The sequence below is a fragment of the Oncorhynchus tshawytscha genome, linkage group LG08 (assembly GCF_018296145.1).
Source record: "Oncorhynchus tshawytscha isolate Ot180627B linkage group LG08, Otsh_v2.0, whole genome shotgun sequence".
Classification (NCBI taxonomy): Eukaryota; Metazoa; Chordata; class Actinopteri; order Salmoniformes; family Salmonidae; genus Oncorhynchus; species Oncorhynchus tshawytscha.
In genome coordinates, this window is record NC_056436.1 from 9,286,745 (window position 1) to 9,311,420 (window position 24,676).

General features: G+C 44.8%; 1 protein-coding gene across 1 annotated transcript in view; it reads right to left on the reverse strand.

Annotated features, from left to right (window-relative positions):
- LOC112255814 (isthmin-2-like) overlaps positions 1-22,464 on the reverse strand; it is a 38,258-nt gene extending 15,794 nt beyond the window's left edge. Inside the window, exons 1-3 of the mRNA XM_042326239.1 lie at positions 22,336-22,464; positions 10,914-11,159; positions 7,480-8,305 (exon numbers count right to left, since the gene is read on the reverse strand). Of these exons, the coding sequence (XP_042182173.1) occupies positions 7,480-8,305; positions 10,914-11,159; positions 22,336-22,464 (1,201 nt within the window). The remainder of the gene's footprint in view (positions 1-7,479; positions 8,306-10,913; positions 11,160-22,335) is intronic.
- Positions 22,465-24,676: the final 2,212 nt, after the last annotated feature.

Sequence of the window (24,676 nt, forward strand, 5' to 3'; positions counted from 1 at the left end):
TGGTATAGTCTCTGAGATTAAATAGACTGTCACACTCCTATCCTGCCTTGGTATAGTCTCTGACATTAAATAGACTGTCATGCTCCTATCCTGCCTTGGTATAGTCTCTGACATTAAATAGACTGTCACGCTCCTATCCTGCCTTGATATAGTCTCTGACATTAAATAGACTGTCACGCTCCTATCCTGCCTTGGTATAGTCTCTGACATTAAATAGACTGTCATGCTCCTATCCTGCCTTGGTATAGTCTCTGACATTAAATAGACTGTCACGCTCCTATCCTGCCTTGATATAGTCTCTGACATTAAATAGACTGTCACACTCCTATCCTGCCTTGGTATAGTCTCTGACATTAAATAGACTGTCACGTTCCTATCCTGCCTTGATATAGTCTCTGAGATTAAATAGACTGTCACGCTCCTATCCTGCCTTGGTATGGTCTCTGCTGTAAACTGATCTAGGACCTGCCAAGTAAAGTGAATCTCCTTAACAGAGACAGACACCAACCTGCTGTAAACTGATCTAGGACCTGCCAAGTAAAGTGAATCTCCTTAACAGAGACAGACACCAACCTGCTGTAAACTGATCTAGGACCTGCCAAGTAAAGTGAATCTCCTTAACAGAGACAGACACCAACCTGCTGTAAACTGATCTAGGACCTGTCTCTGTCTTAGTTAGGCTCCTTCCCAACACCAGAGAATTGTGAACTGTTCCGTTTCCACAAAGACGTTAACGATGTGGGACTAAATTAATATTGCATATTTTTCAGGAAAGTATGATGTCACTAATGATTAGGCTATGGGTCCAGCTGGCAGCTTAGGATGTGTGTGTGTGTGTGTGTGTGTGTGTGTGTGTGTGTGTGTGTGTGTGTGTGGACGCGTGCGTCTCCTCGTAAGTGTGTATGCTTGTTCATGTACCAGTCTGTGTGTGTGTGTGTGTGTGTGTGTGTGTGTGTGTGCATGTGTGTATGTGCCAGCTTGTGTGTGCGTGTGTGTATGTGCCAGCGTGTGTGTGTGTGTGTGTGTATGTGCCAGCGTGTGTGTGTGTATGTGCCAGCGTGTGTGTGTGTGTATGTGCCAGCGTGTGTGTGTGTGTATGTGCCAGCGTGTGTGTGTGTGTATGTGCCAGCGTGTGTGTGTGTGTGTGTGTATGTGCCAGCGTGTGTGTGTGTGTGTGTATGTGCCAGCGTGTGTGTGTGTGTGTATGTGCCAGCGTGTGTGTGTGTGTGTGTATGTGCCAGCGTGTGTGTGTGTGTGTGTGTATGTGCCAGCGTGTGTGTGTGTATGTGCCAGCGTGTGTGTGTGTGTGTGTATGTGCCAGCGTGTGTGTGTGAATGTGCCAGCATGTGTGTGTGTGTATGTGCCAGCGTGTGTGTGTGTGTGTCAGCGCGTGTGTGTGTGTGTGTGTGTATGTGCCAGCGTGTGTGTGTGTGTGTGTGTGTGCCAGCGTGTGTGTGTGTGTGTATGTGCCAGCGTGTGTGTGTGTGTGTGTGTGTGTGTGTGTGTATGTGCCAGCGTGTGTGTGTGTGTGTGTGTATGTGCCAGCGTGTGTGTTTGTGTGTGTGTATGTGTCAGCGTGTGTGTATGTGCCAGCGTGTGTGTTTGTGTGTGTGTCTATGTGGTTTTCTCCTAGTTATAATACACACAGTATGTCAATGGTAAATTCAGCAGCTTCCAGCAGAGTGGAGCCAAAACAAACAATGCCCCAGGACAGTTAGACCTCTACCAGGCTGGCTAATAGGTTTTCTGTTTAATGAACAATGAGTTCTCTCCCCATGTTAAAAAGATTACAGACTCAGTGGAGGGATGGAGGGATGGAGGAAGAGCGTGAGAAGGAATAGAAGGGATAGAAGGAGGGAAGAGAGAGACAAACAGCGAGGGAGAGCAATGGGAAAAAAGGGTTCAAATTGTGAGTGAGGAGAAGATGGAGGGAGCAATGCAAGGTAGGAGATAGGGAGAGATCCAGCAAGGAACATATTTAACATGTGATCAAGGGATGGAGGTAATGAGAAGAGAAGAGGAAATGAGAGGAGAGAGAAGAGAAGAAGAGAGGAGAAAAGGAGAGAAGAGAAGAAGAGGAGAGAATATGAGAAAAGAGGAGAAGAGAAGAGAGAATAGGAGAAAAGGAGAGAAGAGAAGAAGAGGAGAGAATAGGAGAAAAGAGGAGAAGAGAAGAGAATATGAGAAAAGAGGAGAAGAGAAGAAGGGAGAAGAGAAGAGGAGAGAAGAGAAGAGGAGAGAAGAGAATAGGAGAGAAGATAAGAGGAGAGAAGAGAATAGGAGAGAAGATAAGAGGAGAGAAGATCAAATAAAAAAAGAGGAGAGAAGAGAAAAGGAGAGAAGAAGAGAAGATAAGAGGAGAGAAGAAGAGAAGAAGAGGAGAGGAGAGGAGAGAGGAAAGAAGTAGGAGAGGAGAGAAGTAGGAGAGGAGAGGAGAGAAGAAGAGAGAAAAGAAGAATAAATAAGTGGAGAGAAGAAGTGAGAAGATAAGAGGAGAGAAGAGAAGAAGAGAGAAAAGAAGAGATAAGAGGAGAGGAGGAGAGAGAAAAGAAGAAGAGATAAGAGGAGAGGAGAAGAGGAGAGGAGAGGAGAGGAGAGGAGAGGAGAGGAGAGGAGAGGAGAGGAGAGGAGAGGAGAGGAGGAGAGGAGAGGAGAGGAGAGGAGAGGAGAGGAGAGGAGAGGAGAGGAGAGGAGAGGAGAGGAGAGGAGAGGAGAGGAGAAAGAAGTAGGAGAGGAGATTACTTCATCCAGCATCCTGCATTCATCATCTGTTTATCTATATTCACTTTCATATATTTGCAAATTTTTAAAACATTGCCAATAATATAACATCTGAAGTGTGTCTATTATTTTAAAACTATTGTGTGTGTAATGTTTACTGATATGTTTGTTTCACTCCCTTTGGCTATGTAAACATATGTTTTCCATGCGATTAAAGCCCTTTTAATTGAATTGAACAGAGAGAGACAGAGAGATAGAAAGAGATAAAGAGATTTGAAACTTCTGTATGTGTAATGTTTACTGTTAATTTTTGTTGTTTCTCACTTTATATATTCACTTTGTATGTTGTCTACCTCACTTGCTTTGGCAATGTTAACACATGTTTCCCATGCCAATAAAGCCCTTGAATTGAATTGAATTGAAATTGAATTGATAAAGAAAGCGAGAGAGAGAGAGAAAGATAGTAATAGCAGTATTTCTAAAGAAATCAACCTACAGGCCTACAATATACCATAGCAAGTATAAAGTAAGTTATTTGATCGTATATCCGAAACTCTAGGATGTCAACAAACACCTCTAATCGTGTCCCCAGAAGACAGAAAGCCCCTCCCTTACCTAGGCAGGGTGAACACAGTAGACCTTACAGGCCATGTCCAGCCTGTTCGTCCCTCTCCCTGACTGTTTTAAAATAGGCATCAGATTGCTGAGGGAGGGAGAGTTTGGGGGAGAGCCCGAAGGAGGGAGGGAGGGAGGAAGGAAGGAGAGAGGATGGATGAGGGAGGGAGGATGGATGAGGGAGGGTGAGGGAGGGAGGATGGATGAGGGAGGGAGGGAGATAGGATGAGGCAGGGAGGATAGGATGAGGCAGGGAGGATGGGATGAGGCAGGGAGGATGAGGGAGGGAGGATGAGGGAGGGAGGATGAGGCAGGGAGGATGGGGGAGGGAGGATGAGGCAGGGAGGATGAGGCAGGGAGGATGAGGCAGGGAGCATGAGGGAGATAGGATGAGGCAGGGAGGATGAGGCAGGGAGGATGAGGCAGGGAGGATGAGGCAGGGAGGATGGGGGAGGGAGGATGGGGGAGGGAGGATTAGGGAATGAGGATGAGGGAGGGAGGATGAGGGAGGATGAGGGAGGGAGGGAGTTGGCATGTTTATGTAGCCAACCTTGAAAGAACAGCCTGGAATCATAAATCATGTCAGAGGAACAGAGGGTCAGAGAGAGGGGGGGAGGGGTATCACTGTCTCTGAGCCCCACGGAGGAAACTGTCACAACGAAAACATCTCCGACAGTTCGCTGCATACATGCCCTGGCCCTGACCCCGGCACCTGACCCCTGACCCAGAATCATACACAAACACCAGCCCTCTCTCAGGCCTGTGATAAGGGACACCAAACAAACAGGAGTAGCCCACTTCAACAATAGAGACATACAGTAGCAGTACACAAACCAATACTTTCTCTTAGAAACCTACTCTAGCCATTATGGAAGAAACTAAAGAGACAAAACTTTTTTTTTAAAGGTTTTCCTTTTGAAAACGATGTGTCATAGTTATTAGTCATAAACACGAGTGTCAAAATTGACTACAAAGTGTAAATAGAATAATTTGGGTCATAAAGTCAGTCTCGTCCAAAACCGAGTCTGGAACCTGAGTGCATCACAACGGTTGGGTTTTGGATGACAGTGGCTCTTTCATCCTATTACGACGTGGTGGCACCTTGTTTTCTGGGATAAAGAGTTCGCTTTCCATGGCCCGGTGACCACAGCCGGTCAGAGACCTCTCCTTTGGATGACCAATGGAATGGTCGAAAATGAGCAAACCCGGCCCACCCGGGACACTCAACATGAAATCGCCCACTGAAAAGCCTTCCCCAGACCACATGTGGTTGGTACTTGCCCTTCCCACATGAAAGAAATACTACTGTTTTCTGTAGAATATTACAGCACTTACTATGGAATTACTATGGAATAAAATGTATTATACTGTAGAATACTATAAACAACACTGTAGTATCGCTGGATCATGTGTAGTACTTGCTATAGAATGTTGTAGTATAATGTAGAATACTATAGTATTTACAGTACTACAGTGATGTCCGCAAAACCAGTTGGTACTACGGTATTTAATTTGAATATACCCTCCCCATATCGAGGTCGTTTCGGGGTCTGGAAGGGGTATAGACACCCCCCAGCTTCGCTAAAACAAATGGTTAGACATATGTACACATTCTTATTCATTCCTTTACACTTGTGTGTATTAGGTAATTGTTGTGAAATTGTTAGATTACTTGTTAGATATTACTGCACGGTCGGGAACTAGAAGCACAAGCATTAGTATCTGCTAACCATGTGTATGTGACCAATACAATTTGATTATTCCACACAGGTCTATCGTCAGACTTATACAGCAAGAAACCGCATGCTTTTCGTGATCAATAAACATCAATTGATCATGTGTTTTCAGATACTTGAAGGTAAGCAAATCCATTTGGCATGTAGCTAGCTAGCTAAGGAAACAATGTGTCAATTAGCTTGTTTCGTCTGACATTAGGCTTTTGGAAAAGAGCTTGATATCGGCAAGTCCTCGTCCTGGTAAAGTAGCCAGTCGGACTACTGTCATCACCACTATAGACGGAAAGCAAATCAAACATTATTTGGATATAGCCATCTAGTTTATCCTCTGAAAGTTAGCTTGTTACCTAGCTATATTGATGTGATCTCTTATTAGCTAGCTAGCTAATTTGACATGGTCCATCAATCAATGTAGCCAATCATGTCTGTTAGCAGCAATCGTGATTAAACACTCGAAGAGGGGATCATGTTAGCTAACTTCGCTAGGTAGTCCTACGTTGGTTAGAGAAAAACAGTACATTAGGTCTACTTACCACTACGATCAGCCTACTGTACAACGTTTCTACCGGTAACTTGCAAAATAAACATTATCGGCGAACGGTACATCGACAAAATGTGTCCTTCTGCTGCTTGACAGGCAGAGCCCACAAAGGATGGGAAATGAACCTAAACCACTTCACACCTGTCAGGTGTAGTTGACTTTTATGTCCATTAATATTCAATTAATGGTGGCCAATTTTGAGAGATATCGTCACCTATCTGAAATTACATTGATGTTTACTGACCATGAAAAGCAGTTTCAGTAACTAATGTATAACCTAAATGTGCACAGTTGTTTTGCATGGAATAATCAGAAATGTGTAGTTTTTACTATGCTGTCCAATAGTTGATGATACAGTATTACAACCAAATAGTTAACATTTATTGAATAATCCCGAGAAAAGGGCATGGGGGGGTCTCCTTGCTCCCCAGATGACAAATCGAACACTCTGCACGTTATTGTGACGTTTTAATGATATTGACCTATAGACCATATCTTGTGTTGTTGCTGTTCAGACCCCAGTCCTAATCTACCTACAGGTTATAGCAGAAGATCAGAAATCTCTGTTCAGACCCCAGTCCTAGTCTACCTACAGGTTATAGCAGAGAGCAGGAGATCAGAAATCTCTGTTCAGACCCCAGTCCTAATCTACCTACAGGTTATAGCAGAAGATCAGAAATCTCTGTTCAGACCGCAGTCCTAGTCTACCTACAGGTTATAGCAGAGAGCAGAAGATCAGAACTCTCTGTTCAGACCCCAGTCCTAGTCTACCTACAGGTTATAGCAGAGAGCAGGAGATCAGAAATCTCTGTTCAGACCCCAGTCCTTGTCTACCTACAGGTTATAGCAGAGAGCAGAAGATCTGAAACTCTCTGTTCAGACCCCAGTCCTAGTCTACCTACAGGTTATAGCAGAGAGCAGGAGATCAGAACTCTCCGTCCAGACCCCAGTTCTAATCTACCTACAGGTTATAGCAGAGAGCAGGAGATCAGAACTCTCTGTTCAGACCCCAGTCCTAATCTACCTACAGGTTATAGCAGAGAGCAGGAGATCAGAACTCTCTGTTCAGACCCCAGTCCTAATCTACCTACAGGTTATAGCAGAGAGCAGGAGATCAGAACTCTCCGTTCAGACCCCAGTCCTAATCTACCTACAGGTTATAGCAGAGAGCAGGAGATCAGAACTCTCCATTGAGACCCCAGTCCTAGTCTACCTACAGGTTATAGCAGAGAGCAGGAGATCAGAACTCTCTGTTCAGACCCCAGTCCTAGTCTACCTACAGGTTATAGCAGAGAGCAGGAGATCAGAACTCTCCGTTCAGACCCCAGTCCTAGTCTACCTACAGGTTATAGCAGAGAGCAGGAGATCAGAACTCTCCGTTCAGACCCCAGTCCTAGTCTACCTACAGGTTATAGCAGAGAGCAGGAGATCAGAACTCTCCGTTCAGACCCCAGTCCTAGTCTACCTACAGGTTATAGCAGAGAGCAGGAGATCAGAACTCTCCGTTCAGACCCCAGTCCTACCGACCTACAAGTTATAGAAAATGTGCATTTTTTGTATTTCTCCAGTAGGTTTCCTGAAGAAAAAAGCCTCCACTTCTATGTCAAAGGGATTAAAACAAAAACACTATCGTAGATATGACAGTATACTACAGTCTGTAAAACACTATAGTAAATTGAATGAAAACAAGGCTAAATCTGGCAGTGTCCCTTTAAGAGGATGTTATTTGCAGGGTATCTTCGAGGTAGGTACTGGTGCTACACATCACATTGGTACGCATTGTAACTCAATACTGCTGAATTGTTCCTTCTTAATCTGCCATTTCAAGATAATTACAACAAAAACATTTAAACATAAAAAACGTACCATAGTTTTCCTTGGAGTCCCATCCTTTGTTGTTTCTCCAGTGGCTCCCCCAGTCTCCCCCTACCCCCACCCCGGTCCCAGTCCCCCCGGTCTTCAACCCAGTCCCTCCGGTCTTCACCCCCACCCCTGTCCCAGCACCTCCGGTCTTCACTCCAGCCCCTGTCCTAGTCCCCCGGTATTCACCCCAGCCCCTGTCCCAGCCCCAGTCCCCCGGTATCCACCCCAGTCTCCACCCCGGCCCCCCCCGGTCTCCACCCCAGTCCCCCAGTCTCCACCCCAGCCCCAGTCCCTCCGGTCTCCACCCCAGTCCCCCGGTCTCCACCCCAGTCCCCCGGTCTTCCCGGTCTCCACCCCAGTCCCCCGGTCTCCCGGTCTCCACCCCAGTCCCCCAGTAAAGGGGGTCATTTGGGATCCCCCAGTCTCCACCCCGGCCCCATTCCCCCGGTCTCCATCCCAGCCCCAGTCCCCCGGTCTCCACCCCAGCCCCGCCGGTCTCCACCCCAGCCCCAGCCGCCCCGGTCTCCACCCCAGTCCCTCTGGTCCCACTAAGCTCAGGTTCCTGTTCCTCGGGGTCATAGTTGTAGTCCTCTGTGGGCTGCTCCTGTTCCTGTTCTTCCGGGCTGGCCCTGCCGCCTTGCCCACTCTCAGTCTCAGCTTGTTCCGGGTACTCCCAGAACAGAGCCAAGAACAGCTTCTTGTGGCCGAGCCACTCCTTTGAGGACAGGGACCAGTCGTTGCGGCCCCCATCACCCCCCTCCTTGGCCAGGTCCATCTCCATCTCCATCTCTGTTTCCGTCTGGGTGTCCTCAACCACCTCAATGGTCACCTGGGGGGAAGGGGAGGGGGAGGAGAGAGAGAGAGAGAGAAATTGAGGGGGATATATTGGTAAAGGGGGTCATTTGGGATGCAAAGATGGAGTCCATAAAGACTATGGAGACTATAAAGCAACGCTGATCACACAGTACTTTCCCAGATGACTATAAAGCAACGCTGATCACACAGTACTTTCCCAGATGACTATAAAGTAATGCTGATCACACAGTACTTTCCCAGATGACTATAAAGCAACGCTGATCACACAGTACTTTCCCAGATGACTATAAAGCAACGCTGATCACACAGTACTTTCCCAGATGACTATAAAGCAACGCTGATCACACAGTACTTTCCCAGATGACTATAAAGCAACGCTGATCACACAGTACTTTCCCAGATGACTATAAAGCAACGCTGATCACACAGTACTTTCCCAGATGACTATAAAGCAACGCTGATCACACAGTACTTTCCCAGATGACTATAAAGCAACGCTGATCACACAGTACTTTCCCAGATGACTATAAAGCAACGCTGAACACACAGTACTTTCCCAGACGACTATAAAGCAATGCTGATCACACATACAGTGTCTTCAGTAAGTATTCACACCCCTTTGAGTTTCCCACATTTTGTTGTGTTATAAAGATTCAAATGGATTTAATTGTCATGTTCTGTTAGCCATCTACACAGAATACTCTCTGTAATGTCAAAGTAGTAGAAACAAAAATAAAGATTACAAATATAACAATAATATATCTTGATTAGAGAAGTATTCAACCCCCTGAATCAAAACATGTTAGAATCACCTTTCGCAGCGATTACAGCTGTGAGTCTCTAAGAGCCATGCACACTTAAATCGTGCAATATTTGTAGATTCTTCTTCTTACCGATCCTTTAAGTTCTGACAAGTTGTTTGTTGATCATCGCTAGACAGCCAATTTCATGTCTTGTCATAGATTTTCAAGCTGATTAAATCAGAACCGTAACTCGGCAACTCGGGAACATTCAATGTTGTATTGGTAAGCAACTCCAGTATAGATTTTGGCCTTGTGTTTTAGGTTATTGTCCTGTTGAAAGGTGATTTTTTTTTCTCCCAGTGTCTGGTGGAAAGCAGACTGAAACAGGTTTTATTCTAAGACACCCTCATTTATATTCCATGTATTTTAGTCCTAAAAAAAATCCACAGTCCTTGCCGATGACAAGCATATCCATAACCTGATGCAGCAACCACCGTGCTTGAAAATATGAAGAGAGTTACTCAGTGGTGTGTTGGATTTGCCCAAAACATAACTCTTTGTATTCAGGACATAAAGTACATTTTTGGCTCAATGTTTTGCAGTTTTACTTTTGTGCCTTTTCTGTATATTGAAGCTGTACTGTACTGTATAGGACCTCTGCATATTGAAGCTGTACTGTACTGTATAGGACCTCTGCATATTGAAGCTGTGCTCTGTTTTCTCCCTCGTGTCTGAGCGGTAATTATAAGAGTGCATTAGGCCTCATTACGACCCATTAGAGGCTGTGACTCGTACATAGCTGTAGATCTGAAGGATAGCCCCTTCCACCCTTAATGCCCCAGACAAACCATACATGAACCAAGCTACTCCAGTCAAATATTTACTGGATATTGTCAATCAGGAGATTATAATGTACAGAATGTTAGTCATTTATTAACGGTGAAGAGATCAGGCCAATGTTTGTGTGCAAGACAGAGATATTTGAACACCCTCATTTATATCATGGATCTACTGCGTTCTATTCTATTCTATTCTACTGTTGTATTCTATTCCCCATAGTGCACCAGTACAGTCTGGTATGGTTCACTCAGCTCGTCAAGCTATGACCCTCCACAGTCAAAACCAATGAATTCCAGCCGACGTGATAACAAGGTGAAAAGCCCATGAAAGCAGTCGAGGGTATTAGCCGCTGGCTCCCAAAGAAAGAATGATAAAACCAAATATCTTTGTCTGGTTCCTATAAACTAGAAGAGGATGGCCCAATCCCACTTGGATGAAGAACACATGTTCCTTGTTATTAAAACAGAAACGAGGCGCTCTCAATTTCTGGATACCTGGGCTTCTCTTGTGTCGGTTTTACCCCAAAGTCTAACTTCATTTATTTTCTAATCCACCTGCACATATAAACCATCTCTGTAATAACCCAAAATATTAAATAAAACCTCTGTGTATAAAAAAACATCCTGGTAGATTATTGAGAGCTGCTGTTCTTGGAGAGCACGTTCATACGCTGACCTTTCACCCCTTAGATTTGTCTGTTTTTCGGCTCAGGGATTCAAACCAGTGACCTTTCAGTTATTGGCCCAACGCTCCCAACCGCTAGGCTACCTGCCACCCTTAGTTTTAATGCAGGGGTGTGTGTGTGTGTGTGTGTGTGTGTGTGTGTGTGTGTGTGTGTGTGTGTGTGTGTGTGTGTGTGTGTGTGTGTATGGCTTACGGTAATGCTGAGCTGCCATTAAAAACACTGAGATCTTTGATGTGAAAACTCTATGCTTTCAGTCAACCTTCCCTTTCTGCCAGAATGAAATGGTACTACAGAGTCCCACCTGTACAGTATGTTGTGGTTATTATATTAGGGTGTGTGGGTTAGGGTTCTACCTGTATATTAGGGCTGTGAGATCCCAGGTCTGCGTTGGCCAACTCAGGGAAGTTCCTGAGGTCCAGGATGAACGGTTCTGGTTCCTCCTCTGGTTCTGGTTTGGGCAGAACCACGTGGGACCAGCTCCGGCATCGGGGTCTCTTGGAGGGCTGGGTGGAGGATGCCAGGCTTTGCAGCTGGTTCTGCTGCTGGAGGTCCTCCAGAGTCTCACCCACATCGCCACCCGGGCTGGCCTGTGATATTGCCTGTAGGGGAAAAAAAGAGAGAGACCTTTTTTTATGCATCACCTCATACAGGTTGACAGTAGAATCCAGTATTTGGTCCATTGACATGATCTCTGACATCATTCACATTGATTTATTGACTTGATCCATTGACATGATCTCTGACATCATTCACATTGATTTATTGACTTGATCCATTGAGAGTAGGTATCTCTTTTGTTGGCTGGGTGGGGCTGGAGGAATGGGATGGGAGGTTGGAGGTAGAGGCCCATTTCTTTTTGTCACGCCCTGACCTCAGAGAGCCTTGTTTATTTGGTTAGGTCAGGGTGTGACTTGGTTGGGCATGTCTATGTTTCTATTTCTTTGTTGGCCTAGTATGGTTCCCAATCAGAGGCAGCTGTTTATCGTTGTCTCTGATTGGGGATCATACTTAGGCAGCCCTTTTTTCCCACCTTAGATTGTGGGATCTTGTTTTTGTATAGTTGCTGTGTTAGCGCTACAAAACATTACGTGTTGTTGATCTTTCTTGTTTTTTGGTGTTCATTTAATAAATGTATGATGTACGCCTACCACGCTGCACCTTGATCTAATCCATCTTTCAGCGAACGTAAAACTTTTTCCTGATTTTCCTGAATTTATTATTACTTAAACTTTAAAAAATCGGATAAAAATTATCAATACTTTTGTTATGTTTTATTTTGCTGTCTCTTCTTATTGTCTTCTTTAAAAGTGCCAGCCCACAGGGACAATGTAGGAATAATTCATTTAAAATATATAGAATATGAAATTGTATCAATTAACATATTGTACCTGGCTGTAACCCACCTCAACGAACAACCCCCCAAATATTTAAAAAAAAATAATAATTGGCCACAAAAAAAGTTATTTTCTTTTCACAAAATGTTGTGAAATGTTCAGAGAGAATAACCCTGTATATTACCAAAAACCCACATATTTTAAAGATGTTTAAAATGTAAAGATATTTTCTAATTTCTCTCCCTCGTGATGAGAGAGGATAATGAATGTTCACAGAAGAAACCGGTAAACGGTAAACCTACTAATGAGTTATAGTGTTTCTACTGAAATCTACTCTGTTCATGAATAATTCAAGGATTCATTGGTAACAGATTGGTAAAAATAATTTCCGAAAAATCAGTAACGGAATTACTGCAATTGAATTGGCTATAATGGAAAATCATAGTAGTCATAAACCACAGTTGGGTCATCTGCTGCTGTCCTCTCTTCCACTAGCCTACTGTTACAGTGGGGAGAACAAGTATTTGATACACTGCCGATTTTGCAGGTTTTCCTACTTATAAAGCATGTAGAGGTCTGTAATTTTTTACCAAATATTAAGTTCTGCTTTTCTGATGTATCAAATACTTGCAAATTAATTACTTAAAAATCATACAATGTGATTTTCTGGATTTTTGTTTTAGATTCCATCTCCCACAGTTGAAGTGTACCTATGATAAAAAAATGACAGACCTCTACATGCTTTGTAAGTAGGAAAATCTGCAAAATCGGCAGTGTATCAAATACTTGTTCTCCCCACTGTATGTTCAGCTCATAGTGTCTCCTGCTACTGTCCTCCCTTCCACTGACATACTGTTATGGTCAACTCATAGTGTCTCCTGCTACTGTCCTCCCTTCCACTGACATACTGTTATGGTCAACTCATAGTGTCTCCTGCTACTGTCCTCTCTTCCACTGGCATACTGTTATGGTCAACTCATAGTGTCTCCTGCTACTGTCCTCTCTTCCACTGGCATACTGTTATGTTCAGCTCATAGTGTCTCCTGCTACTGTCCTCTCTTCCACTGGCATACTGTTATGTTCAGCTCATAGTGTCTCCTGCTACTGTCCTCTCTTCCACTGGCATACTGTTATGTTCTGTTTTCTTTCTTTGTCTGTCATCTGGAGGTCAAAGCAACTATTAAAACAGTCTGTACAACCCCCCTCTGTCTCTCCCTCCCTCCCCCCCCCCTCTCTCTCTCCCTCCCTCCCACCCCTCTCTCTCTCTCTCTCCCTCCCTCCCACCTCTCTCTCTCTCTCTCCCTCCCTCCCTCCCTCTCTCTCCCTCTCTCTCCCTCTCTCTCTCTCCCCTCCCACCCTCTCTCTCTCTCTCCCTCCCTCCCACCCCTCTCTCTCCCTCCCTCCCACCCTCTCTCTCTCCCTCTCTCCCTCCCTCCCCCCACCCTCTCTCTCTCCCTCCCTCCCTCCCTCCCTCCCACCCTCCTCCCTCCCTCCCACCCTCTCTCTCCCACCCTCTCTCCTCTCCCTCCCTCCCACCCTCTCTCTCTCCCTCCCTCCCCCCCTCTCTCTCTCCCCCACCCCCCTCCCCCCACCCTCTCTCTCTCCCTCCCTCCCCCCCCCCCTCTGTCTCTCTCTCCCTCCCTCCCACCCCTCTCTCTTTCTCTCCCTCCCACCCTCTCTCCCTCCCTCCCTCCCTCCCACCCTCTCTCCTCTCTCTCTCCCTCCCTCCCACCCCTCTCTCTCTCTCTCCCTCCCCCCACCCTCCCTCTCTCTCTCTCCCTCCCCCCACCCCTCTCTCCCTCCCTCCCCTCCCTCCCCCTCCCACCCTCTCTCTCCCTCCCACCCTCTCTCTCCCTCCCTCCCACCCCTCTCTCCCTCCCACCCTCTCTCTCTCTCCCTCCCCCCCACCCTCTCTCTCCCTCCCTCCCTCCCTCTCTCTCTGATCTGAGACAAATGAGGACAATGAAGCAAAACACAACACTTAACAGGATGAAATACAAACAACACAAGTCTAGGTTTGCTCTTTACAGAGAAGAGTCAGTCCGTCAGTCATTCAGTCAGTCAGTCAGTCAGTCAGTCAGTCAGTCAGTCAGTCCGTTATTCAGTCAGTCAGTCAGTTAGTCAGTCAGTCAGTCCATTAGTCAGTCATTTAGTAAGTCAGTCATTTAGTCAGTCAGTCAGTCTGTCTCTCCATCAGTCAGTCAGTAGGTCCGTTAGTCAGTCAGGCAGTCAGTCAGTACGCTAGTCAGCCAGTCATTCCGTCTCTCCATCAGTCAGTCAGGCAGTTAGTCAGTACGCTAGTCAGTACGCTAGTCAGCCAGTCATTCATTCAGTCCGTCTCTCCAGTCAGTCAGTCCGTCAGTCAGTCAGTCCGTCTGTCCTTCTGTCAGTCAGTCCGTCTGTCCTTCTGTCAGTCAGTCAGTCACTCTCCATCAGTCAGTCAGTCAGTCAGTCCGTCAGTCAGTCAGTCAGTCATTCAGTCAGTCCGTTAGTCATTCAGTCATTCAGTCAGTCCGTTAGTCATTCAGTCATTCTGTCTCTCCATCAGTCAGTCAGTCAGTCCATCTATCCTTCTGTCAGTCAGTTATTCAGTCAGTCCGTCTATCCTTCTGTCAGTCAGTCGGTCAGTCAGTCAGTCTGTAAGTCCGTCTATCCTTATGTCAGTCGGTCTACATCACATCTGGTTGGCGTTAGCAGTAATACCATCTGTAGGGATGGAGGAGGTCTGTTTAGACCTGAAGGGAGGCTCGGGTGGTACAAGCAGGTAGAGAATCAAACAGACACACAGATCTCCATCATCTGGTTCACTTTAGTAGTCTGTCTGTTTAACCCATCACTGTCTGTCTGTATCGTGAGACATCACATTGTACTGTTCCAATGGATATATATTACATTGTCAATGCTGCTGGGTTCGCAGTGAGAGAAATACAGGAAGACAGGTAGGGCCAGGTGGGGCAAGAGTTGAGAGGTTCTGGGAGGGGGGAGAGAATAAGGTGAGTGGAGGTTAAGAGTTATTGGAGAAAGAAGATGGTAGAGTTGGGGAGGGGGACAGGGGCTAAAGGAAGAGGAGGAGGAGGAAGAGGAGAAGGAGGGGAGATGGAAGAAAGAAGATGGTAGAGTTGGGGAGGGGGACAGGGAGAGGAGGAGGAGGGTAAAAGGAGTGGGTCATAAGGAGGGGGGAGGTAATGGGGGGGGGCTGCTCTGCCTCTGATCAAAGCCTTCTCTCCCCTGATCATGTGATCATGTGTATCCTGTCTTGACTCACGTCTCTGGCTGTGTCTCTAACACACGCAAAACAGATGTCCTCTCCCCCATCCGACCCATACCACCCATACATACTGTACATTCCATCTCCAGCCTACAGCCCTCAGATAGATTTCAACATGACCTAAAACCAGAGGTCTGTAGCAGAGAAGGATTAGGTTGGGGCTTTACTTTAGCAGAGGCTGGGTGTTAAAGCACAACTATCCCAGTACTCATAACAGATGAGCCTGCCTTTCAATGAGTCAAAGACAGAGTTGGAGACCAAGAACTAAAGGTTCTGTGCCAGGAAGAATAACTATTCATGAGTAAGTCTGGATTCACCAGGCACACTGTATAATAAAAGCAAAGTTATTCTAGTCTTAAAGGCCCAGTGTAGTCAAAAACATGATTTCCTGTATTTTATATACTGTATATTTCCACAATATGAAGTTTGAATAATACGGTGAAATTGTGAAAATGATGATAATGACCTTTTAGGGTAAGAGCTGTTTGAAAAGAACGCCTGAAAATGTCAGCCTGTTTTGGTGGGATGGAGTTTTGGCCTGCCTGGTGACATCACCAGTAAACTAGTTAATAGATTTGGAACTCTCTTATATTATTGGTCTATCTTCCAATAACAGCTAGTTCTCAGTTGTCCCCTCCCCACTCAGACCACTCCCAGACAGTCCTAGCAAAATCCTTGCTTGAGAAATTGCTCTTTGCTTAATTAAGAAGCTATTTTTGTTTATTTCTAACCATTTTAATTGAAAACAATCACATTAAGGTACTTAATTGTTACCCAAAAATGAGAGAGAAAAAGAACCCTGGCTATATTGGACCGTTAACAACTTCCATCCAGATACAGGTAGAGGGGTAAAGGGCTGGAGAAGACAAGACCAAAAAAGAGAAGAGAAAGGGCGAGGTGAGGAGAGGAGAGAAGTGCAGAGATGCTCCTTCCATAACCCTTGATTAGCACTACATTACTGTACATTACTGTAGTCTAAAATGACTTACGCCCTCTAGCCTCTTGGCCCTCTAGCCTCTTTACTCTTTCTCTGGTGACCATAATGACAGGTCACGTAGAAACTGGTTCAGCGCCATAATGTATGAATGACTAATAAAAAATAAATACAGTACCAGTCAAAAGTTTGGATACACCTACTCATTCAAGGGTTTTTCTTATTAAAAAAAATAAATAAATTCTACATTGTAGCTTAATAGTGAAGACATCAAAACTATGAAATAACACATATGGAATCATGTAGTAACCAAAAAAGTGTAAAAAAAAAATCCAAATATATTTGAGTAGCACTAAATAAACTTCAGTTAGTGCTAAATACGTCTGCTAGAATCCTGACTAGAACCAAAAAATGTGATCATATTACTCCAGTGCTAGCCTCCCTACACTGGCTTCCTGTGAAGGCAAGGGCTGATTTCAAGGTTTTACTGCTAACCTACATTACATGGGCTTGCTCCTACCTATCTCTCTGATTTGGTCCTGCCGTACATACCTACACGTACGCTACGGTCACAAGACGCAGGCCTCCTAATTGTCCCTAGAATTTCTAAGCAAACAGCTGGAGGCAGGGCTTTCTCCTATAGAGCTCCATTTTTATGGAATGGTCTGCCTACCCATGTGAGAGATGCAAACTCGGTCTCAACCTTTAAGTCTTTACTGAATACTCATCTCTTCAGTGGGTCATATGATTGAGTGTAGTCTGGCCCAGGAGTGTGAAGGTGAACGGAAAGGCTCTGGAGCAACGAACTGCCCTTGCTGTCTCTGCCTGGCCGGTTCCTCTCTTTCCACTGGGATTCTCTGCCTCTAACCCTATTACAGGGGCTGAGTCGCTGGCTTACTAGGGCTCTTTCATACCGTCCCTAGGAGGGGTGCGTCACTTGAGTGGGTTGAGTCACTGATGTGATCTTCCTGTCTGGGTTGGCGCCCCCCCCTTGGGTTGTGCCGTGGCGGAGATCTTTGTGGGCTACACTCGGCCTTGTCTCAGGATGGTAAGTTGGTGGTTGAAGATATCCCTCTAGTGGTGTGGAGGCTGTGCTTTGGCAAAGTGGGTAGGGTTATATCCTTCCTGTTTGGCCCTGTCCGGGCGTGTCATCGGATGGAGCCACAGTGTCTCCTGACCCCTCCTGTCTCAGCCTCCAGTATTTATGCTGCAGTAGTTTATGTGTCGGGGGGCTAGGGTCAGTTTGTTATATCTGGAGTACTTCTCCTGTCCTATCCGGTGTCCTGTGTGAATTTAAGTATGCTCTCTGTAATTCTCTCTTTCTCTCTTTCTTTCTCGGAGGACCTGAGCCCTAGGACCATGCCTCAGGACTACCTGACATGATGACTCCTTGCTGTCCCCAGTCCACCTAGCCGTGCTGCTGCTCCAGTTTCAACTGTTCTGCCTGTGATTATTATTATTTGACAATGCTGGTCATTTATGAACATTTGAACATCTTGGCCATGTTCTGTTATAATCTCCACCCGGCAAGGCCAGAAGAGGACTGGCCACCCCACATAGCCTGGTTCCTCTCTAGGTTTCTTCCTAGGTTTTGGCCTTTCTAGGGAGATTTTCCTAGCCACCGTGCTTCTACACCTGCATTACTTTCTGTTTGGGGTTTTAGGCTGGTTTTCTGTACAGCACTTTGAGATATCAGCTGATGTACGAAGGGCTATATAAATAAATTTGATTTGATTTGATTAGCCAACCTTTGCCTTGATGACAGCTTTGCACACTCTTGGCATTCTCTCAACCAGCTTCATTAACCTGCAATCCATTTCAATTAACATGTGTGTCTTCTTAAAAGTTCATTTGTGGAATTTCTTTCCTTCTTAATGTATTTGAGCCAATCAGTTGTGTTGTGACAAGGTAAGGGTGGTATACAGAAGATAGCCCTATTAGGTAAAAGAGCAACAACAAAAATATAAACGCAACATGCAACAATTTCAAATATTTTACTGAGTTATAGTTCAAGGAAATCAGTAATTTGAAATAAATTCATTAGGAACTAATTTATGGTTTTCACATGACTGGGGATACAGATATGCATCTGTTGGTCAAATATACCTTCAGAAAAGGTAGGGATGTGGATCAGAAAACCAGTCAGTATCTGGTGTGACCACCATTTGCCTCATGCAGCACAACACATCTCTTTCGCATAGAGTTGATCGGGCTGTTAATTGTGGCCTGTGGAATGTTGTCCCACTCCTCTTCAATGGTTGTGTGAAGTTGCTGGATATTGATGGGAACTGGAACACGCTGTTGTACATGTCCATCCAGAGCATCCCAAACATGCTCAATGGGTGACATGTCTGGTGGGTATGTAGGCCATGGGAGAACTGGGACATTTTCAGCTTCCAGGAATTGTGTACAGATCCTTGCGACATGCGGAGTGCATTATCATGCTGAAACATGAGGTGATGGCGGTGGATGATTGGCACAACAACGGGCCTCAGGTTCAAGTCACGGTATCACTGTGTATTCAAATTGCCATCGATAAAATACAATTGTGTCAATTGTCCGTAGCTTATGCCTGCCCATTTCATAACCACACCGCCCAAAGCGTGAGCGGTTCCCTGACGTCAGGAAACCGCTCACCCACACAACGCCATACACGTGGTCTGCGGTTGTGAGGCCGGTTGGACGTACTGCCAAATTCTCTAAAATGACATTGGAGGCAGTTTATGGTAGAGAAATGAACATTACATTATCTGGCAACAGCTCTGGTGGACATTCATGCAGTCAGCATGCGAATTGCACGCTCCCTCAAAACTTGAGACATCTGTGGCATTGTGTCGTGTGACTAAACTTCACTTTTTAGAGTCTTTTATGGTCCCCAGCACAAGGTGCACCTGTGTAACGAGCATGCTGTTTTATCAGCTACTAGATATGCCACGCCTGTCAAATTATCTTGGCAAAGGAGAAATGCTCACTAACAAGGATGTAAACAAAATTTGTGCACCAAGTGTTGAGAGAAATAAGCTTTTTTTGTGCATATGGAACATTTCAGTGATCTTTTATTTCAGCTCATGAAACATGGGACCAACACTTTACATGTTGCGTTTATATTTTTGTTCAGTGTTATGCTTCCAATGAATTATTTCAGATGTCTCTGTGTGTGTATGCACTGTGTGAGTGCACGTGCGTGTCTGTGTGTGTGTGTGTCAGTGTGTGCGTGCTAATGTTACACTGAAACATTAGCTTATGTTTCTTCCTCATTGAAACTTTGAGCTGAGCTCGCAGTGTGTGTCTCCAGCAGGCTATACTTTCATACCTACATGATGGTATACAGTTTCAGATGAACCTCAATTAGGGCGCCGGACATTTGAGAGATTTCCAGACCACACAGTCATCCCCCGCTACCATATAGAAGAGCAACATGAACTTCTGAACGTGGCGAAGAATTTATCACCCTCCGTGAAGTGGCGGCATCGGCTTTAGCTCCGCTCTGAGGAGGGGAGGGGGGGGTCCGGACGATCTTCCAGAATGATGTGGTTTAACAATTTACCAGAGCCTTTACTCCATCCCTGCTGCTCTCTGTCTTCACACACACATCATGCACACACACACATGACACTCACATCACACACACATCACACACATCACACACACGCACACACGCACACACACATCACACACACATCACACACACATCACACAAAACACATCACACACACATCACACATACACACATATCACACACACACACATCACACACACACACACACACACACACCACACATCACACACACACACACACACACACACACACACACACACACACACACACACACACACACACACACACACACAGAGTCATATCCAATATCGCTGCATACATTCCAGTTCAGAGTTTGGATTAGTAAGTGGTTGTTTGTGTGTAAAACAGGCGTCCCTCAAATGTTCAGCCTCGCCGGCTCACTCTAACCTATGTGACCCAACCACTCGCTTCAATGAAAACACATACTCCAGGACTCTACGGAGAGAGAGAGAGGGGGCAATAGAGGGAGGGAGAGAGAGGGAGAGGGGTGGAAAATAAGAGAGGGGGAGAAAATAAGATAGAGAGAGGGGGGGGAGAAAGAGAATAAGATAGAGAGAGAGGGGGAGAAAGAGAATAAGATGGAGAGAGAGAGAGAGAGAGAGAGAGAGAATAAGATGGAGGGAGAGAGAGAAGGGAGAAAGAGAATAAGATGGAGGGAGGGAGAGAGAGAGAAGGGAGAAAGAGAATAAGATGGAGGGAGGGAGAGAGAGAAGGGAGAAAGAGAATAAGATGGAGGGATGGGGAGAGAGAGAGAGAAGGGAGAAAGAGAATAAGATGGAGGAGAGAGAGAGAGAGAGAGAATAAGATGGAGGGAGGAGAGAGAGAAAGAGAATAAGATGGAGGGAGGGAGAGAGAGAGAAGAGGAGAAAGAGAAGAAGATGGAGATGGGGAGAGGGAGAGAGAGAGAGAGGGGGAAAGAGAATAAGATGGAGAGAGAGAGACGGGATAAAAATAATAAGATAAGAGGGGGAGAGAGACGGGATAAAAATAATAAGAGAGAGAGAGAGAGAGAGGGGGGAGAAAGAGAATAAGATGGAGGAGGAAGAGAGAGAGAGAGGGGGAGAGAATAAGATAGAGAGAGGGAGTGAGAGAGAGAAAAAAGAGAGATCAGGATAGGGAGAGATGATGCCCTGTGACATTGTAGCTTTCATCACTCAACTGTCGCTGTGCTACTTTTCAACCTCCAAGCGAAGTGCCCCCCCCCCCACAAATGCCGGGCTGGGAGAGGGAGAGATAGAGAGTGAGGGATCTCTAGAGGGAAGGATATAGGGTTTCTGTGTTCTAGAAACAGCCCATAAATCGAGAGGTAGAAAGACAAGAGGTAGATCTCTAACTTCAAACAACCAACATACACTGCAGTTCAGCTCAGCTCCATACAGCAGATCGTTACCAGGTCATTTATGTGTTACATTGATGAGGAATAAGAGGAAGAGAGGAGAGGAAACAAGATAAAACTCTAAACAATGTTCTCTGGATAGATAGATAGATAGATAGATAGATAGATAGATAGATAGATAGATAGATAGATAGATAGATAGATAGATAGATAGATAGATAGATAGATAGATAGATAGATAGATAGATAGATAGATAGATAGATAGATAGATAGATAGATAGATAGATAGATAGATAGATAGATAGATAGATAGATAGATAGATAGATAGATAGATAGATAGATAGATAGATAGATAGATAGATACTGTAGATAGATACTGTTGATAGAAAGATAGGACAGACGGATAGATCTTAAACATCAAAGACCGCCACTGATAGATAGAGAGAATGAGAGAGAGAGTACGAGGACCCCTCCTCAGTTCTGTAAATCATCATTAAGTGTACTAGCCGAAGGCTACACTTGCTTAACCCTCTGACCTCTGACCCTTTACTTCTGACATGCTCCCTGAACCCTGGAAGAGACATGATGACTAGTAACTGAGTCATAACTGTATAGCACAGTAATACCATCGTAATCAAATACAGGTCTATGTGAAGTGCAATGCCTTCATCTTCATACAGATTAGAATACAGCCCATCACTGTATAAACTGGAGAAAGTCTACGGAGGTCTGATGGGGTATGAGTTCCTCCCTCACAGAGTGTCATCCTAACTGGACAATCTCCTTATCGGCCAAAGTTACGATCTCTGCTACTGTCCCTGTCAGCCCCAGAACTGCCTGAGATCATTCATTCTGCAGTACATTATTTTATGTGTTTCAATTGCTTGACTACACACGTAAAGAGAAGACAAACGTTTCACATGATTTAGTGTCTAGTGCCCTTTCCAGCTCCCGACCCCGGTCAGTTTTCACTTCATCAAAGTGATTGCGCAATGTAGCCACTTTGGACGACTCCATCGTTGTTCACGGTCTCTGACCTATTGGGCTCTCAGAAGTAAGATGTACCCGATTTACCTTATGATGTATGCTGCCAATCCCTAAACAATAACGTCATTTCAGACTACAATGTGTTACACGCAGTCAAGGTGTGAATGTGACATTACGCATCAATTCATAAATGTTACGCTGTGAAGTTTCAGCACATTTCCCATTTCCCAATCATAAAACAATTGATGAAAGTTTAGATTTGTTTTGTTTTTTGTTAATAAAATTAACAAATGACATAAACCCCTCGTTATTGATAAAGTAAGCATGCTATTACCTCCGTGGTCGAAGTGCCGTTGGGGACTGCGCTTTTTTGACTGTTGGTGGGGAAGCTCTTGACTGACACCTGGATGGTCACCAGGAGGACAACACACAGTAGCTGAACCTGCCTGCGCATCTTCTGCATGGTTTCTCCACGTTGGGACAAAGTCCGCTGATGTTGGGATGCTGTGGTCGGTCTCTCCTCTGATCTTTAGAAGCCCTTAGCGTCCTGGACACGTTTTCAGTACCATCGCATTTGGTCCATAAATATAATCAACATAATTCCTAAATCAATACACATGATACTTAATCCAACATTGTTGTCTAAAAATTACCTGAACTTTTAACCAATTTGATGCGTCTTACCAGTGCTATTTGCTTTCCAAATGCGCCGTTATGTTGACGCTCAAAAGTTGCTTGGAACATTTGGCGCCGTGATCAATAAATCCCGTCGATTCGTCTCCGGGTTATATCCACACGTGTGCTTGTATCAAACCCGTTCAGAAGCTGGTATATAGGCTATGTATCCTTCGTTGACTTCACACGGTCTCATTCCTTGCTCGCTTTCCGTGCAAGCGTCTTCTCTGTGTTGCTTGTTGCGACCTTATACTCCTTTGAAATAAGTTGATATAATTGTAGGTAGGGAACTTTTGTCGAAAAATTATTATTGCAAATGTACACATACATCTTTCCCCATGAGCTCTGAGAAAATATTTCTATAGTTAGTTGTAAAAGAACCTCTTCTTTGAATGCTTGAGAACAACCGTTTGCCATCTACATACAGCCCACTGGTTTTGACACTGCATGTCTCTCCGTCACCATCTGTTCAGGACCAGACTATGGCATGTGGGGCCCTGGGGCACCTACCTCCAGAGCGAGAGTGTTTTCTCATAGACTGAAGATACATAGATATGAAGTGAAGCAGAGGGGTGTGACCATGTAAACTAAAGTGGGAGGAATGATACACAGACAGATCCTAATAGCTATGGGTCCAGAGGGCCAGCACCCCCTGATAAATCACAATTAAAACTATTATTCATATAAAAAATAAAACATAACATTTAAAGATCATAAAAAAAGAAATACTGTATGGGCGAGGCAGAGCAAAAAAATTTGGATACATTTTATTAATTTATTTTATTTAACCTTTATTTAAATGCATCTTCCCACGGCCATACAGCACCACTGAACCCGCGCCACTGAACACGCGCCACTGTGTTCAATTACATAGCAAAAGCAATATGAGAGGCCATTTCAAAATGAAATGGAAAGTATGAAGTGGTCTGGCTCATATTCACAAAATGTCTATAGGTACGAGTTCTGATCTAGGATCAGATGCATTTAAAAACATCATGAATAAAGGAGGAAGGGGGGCTGATCCCTGATCAGCACTCTGAGGTGTTTTGTGAATAGGGGCGTAATAAGTTGATGACAATAAATGTATAATAAAACACAACTTAGTTACATCATTTGAATGACATGTTGATGCCCGTAACACAAGTTAAGCAGTTACAAATAGGTGATCCAATCATATGTTGCCAACAGTGCACTTTTCTTTTATCCTCAAAAAAGTGTTGCAAATATTATGCACTATTGGTAGAACACATCCACGTTATGTTAGAACACATCCACGTTATGTTAGAGCACATCCACGTTATGTTAGAACACATCCACGTTATGTTAGAGCACATCCACGTTATGGTAGAACACATCCATGTTATGTTAGAACACATCCGCGTTATGGTAGAACCCATCCACGTTACTGTACGTTAGAACACATCCACGTTATGATAGAACACATCCATGTTACTGTATGTTAGAACACATCCACGTTATGTTAGAGCACATCCACGTTATGTTAGAACCCATCCACGTTATGGTAGAACACATCCATGTTATGTTAGAACACATCCACGTTATGTTAGAACACATCCACGTTATGGTAGAACACATCCACGTTATGGTAGAACACATCCAGATTATGTTAGAACACATCCACGTTATGATAGAACACATCCACGTTATGGTAGAACACATCCACGTTATGATAGAACACATCCACGTTATGATAGAACATCTCTCTATGATAGATCCACGTTATGCCAATAATCATGTGACAGGGCTTTGTAAACCCACTCTGAAGAATAGTAATTAATTAGGCTGGTTGGCTGTAGCCCAGACCCCCGGGTCGTCTTCATTAGGCTGGCTGTAGTCCAGACCCCCGGGTCGTCTTCATTAGGCTGGCTGGCTGTAGTCCAGGTCCCGGGTCGTCTTCATTAGGCTGGCTGGCTGTAGTCCAAGCCCCCGGGTCGTCTTCATTAGGGGAGGTAGTAACTGAATTTGTCCAATAAGAAACA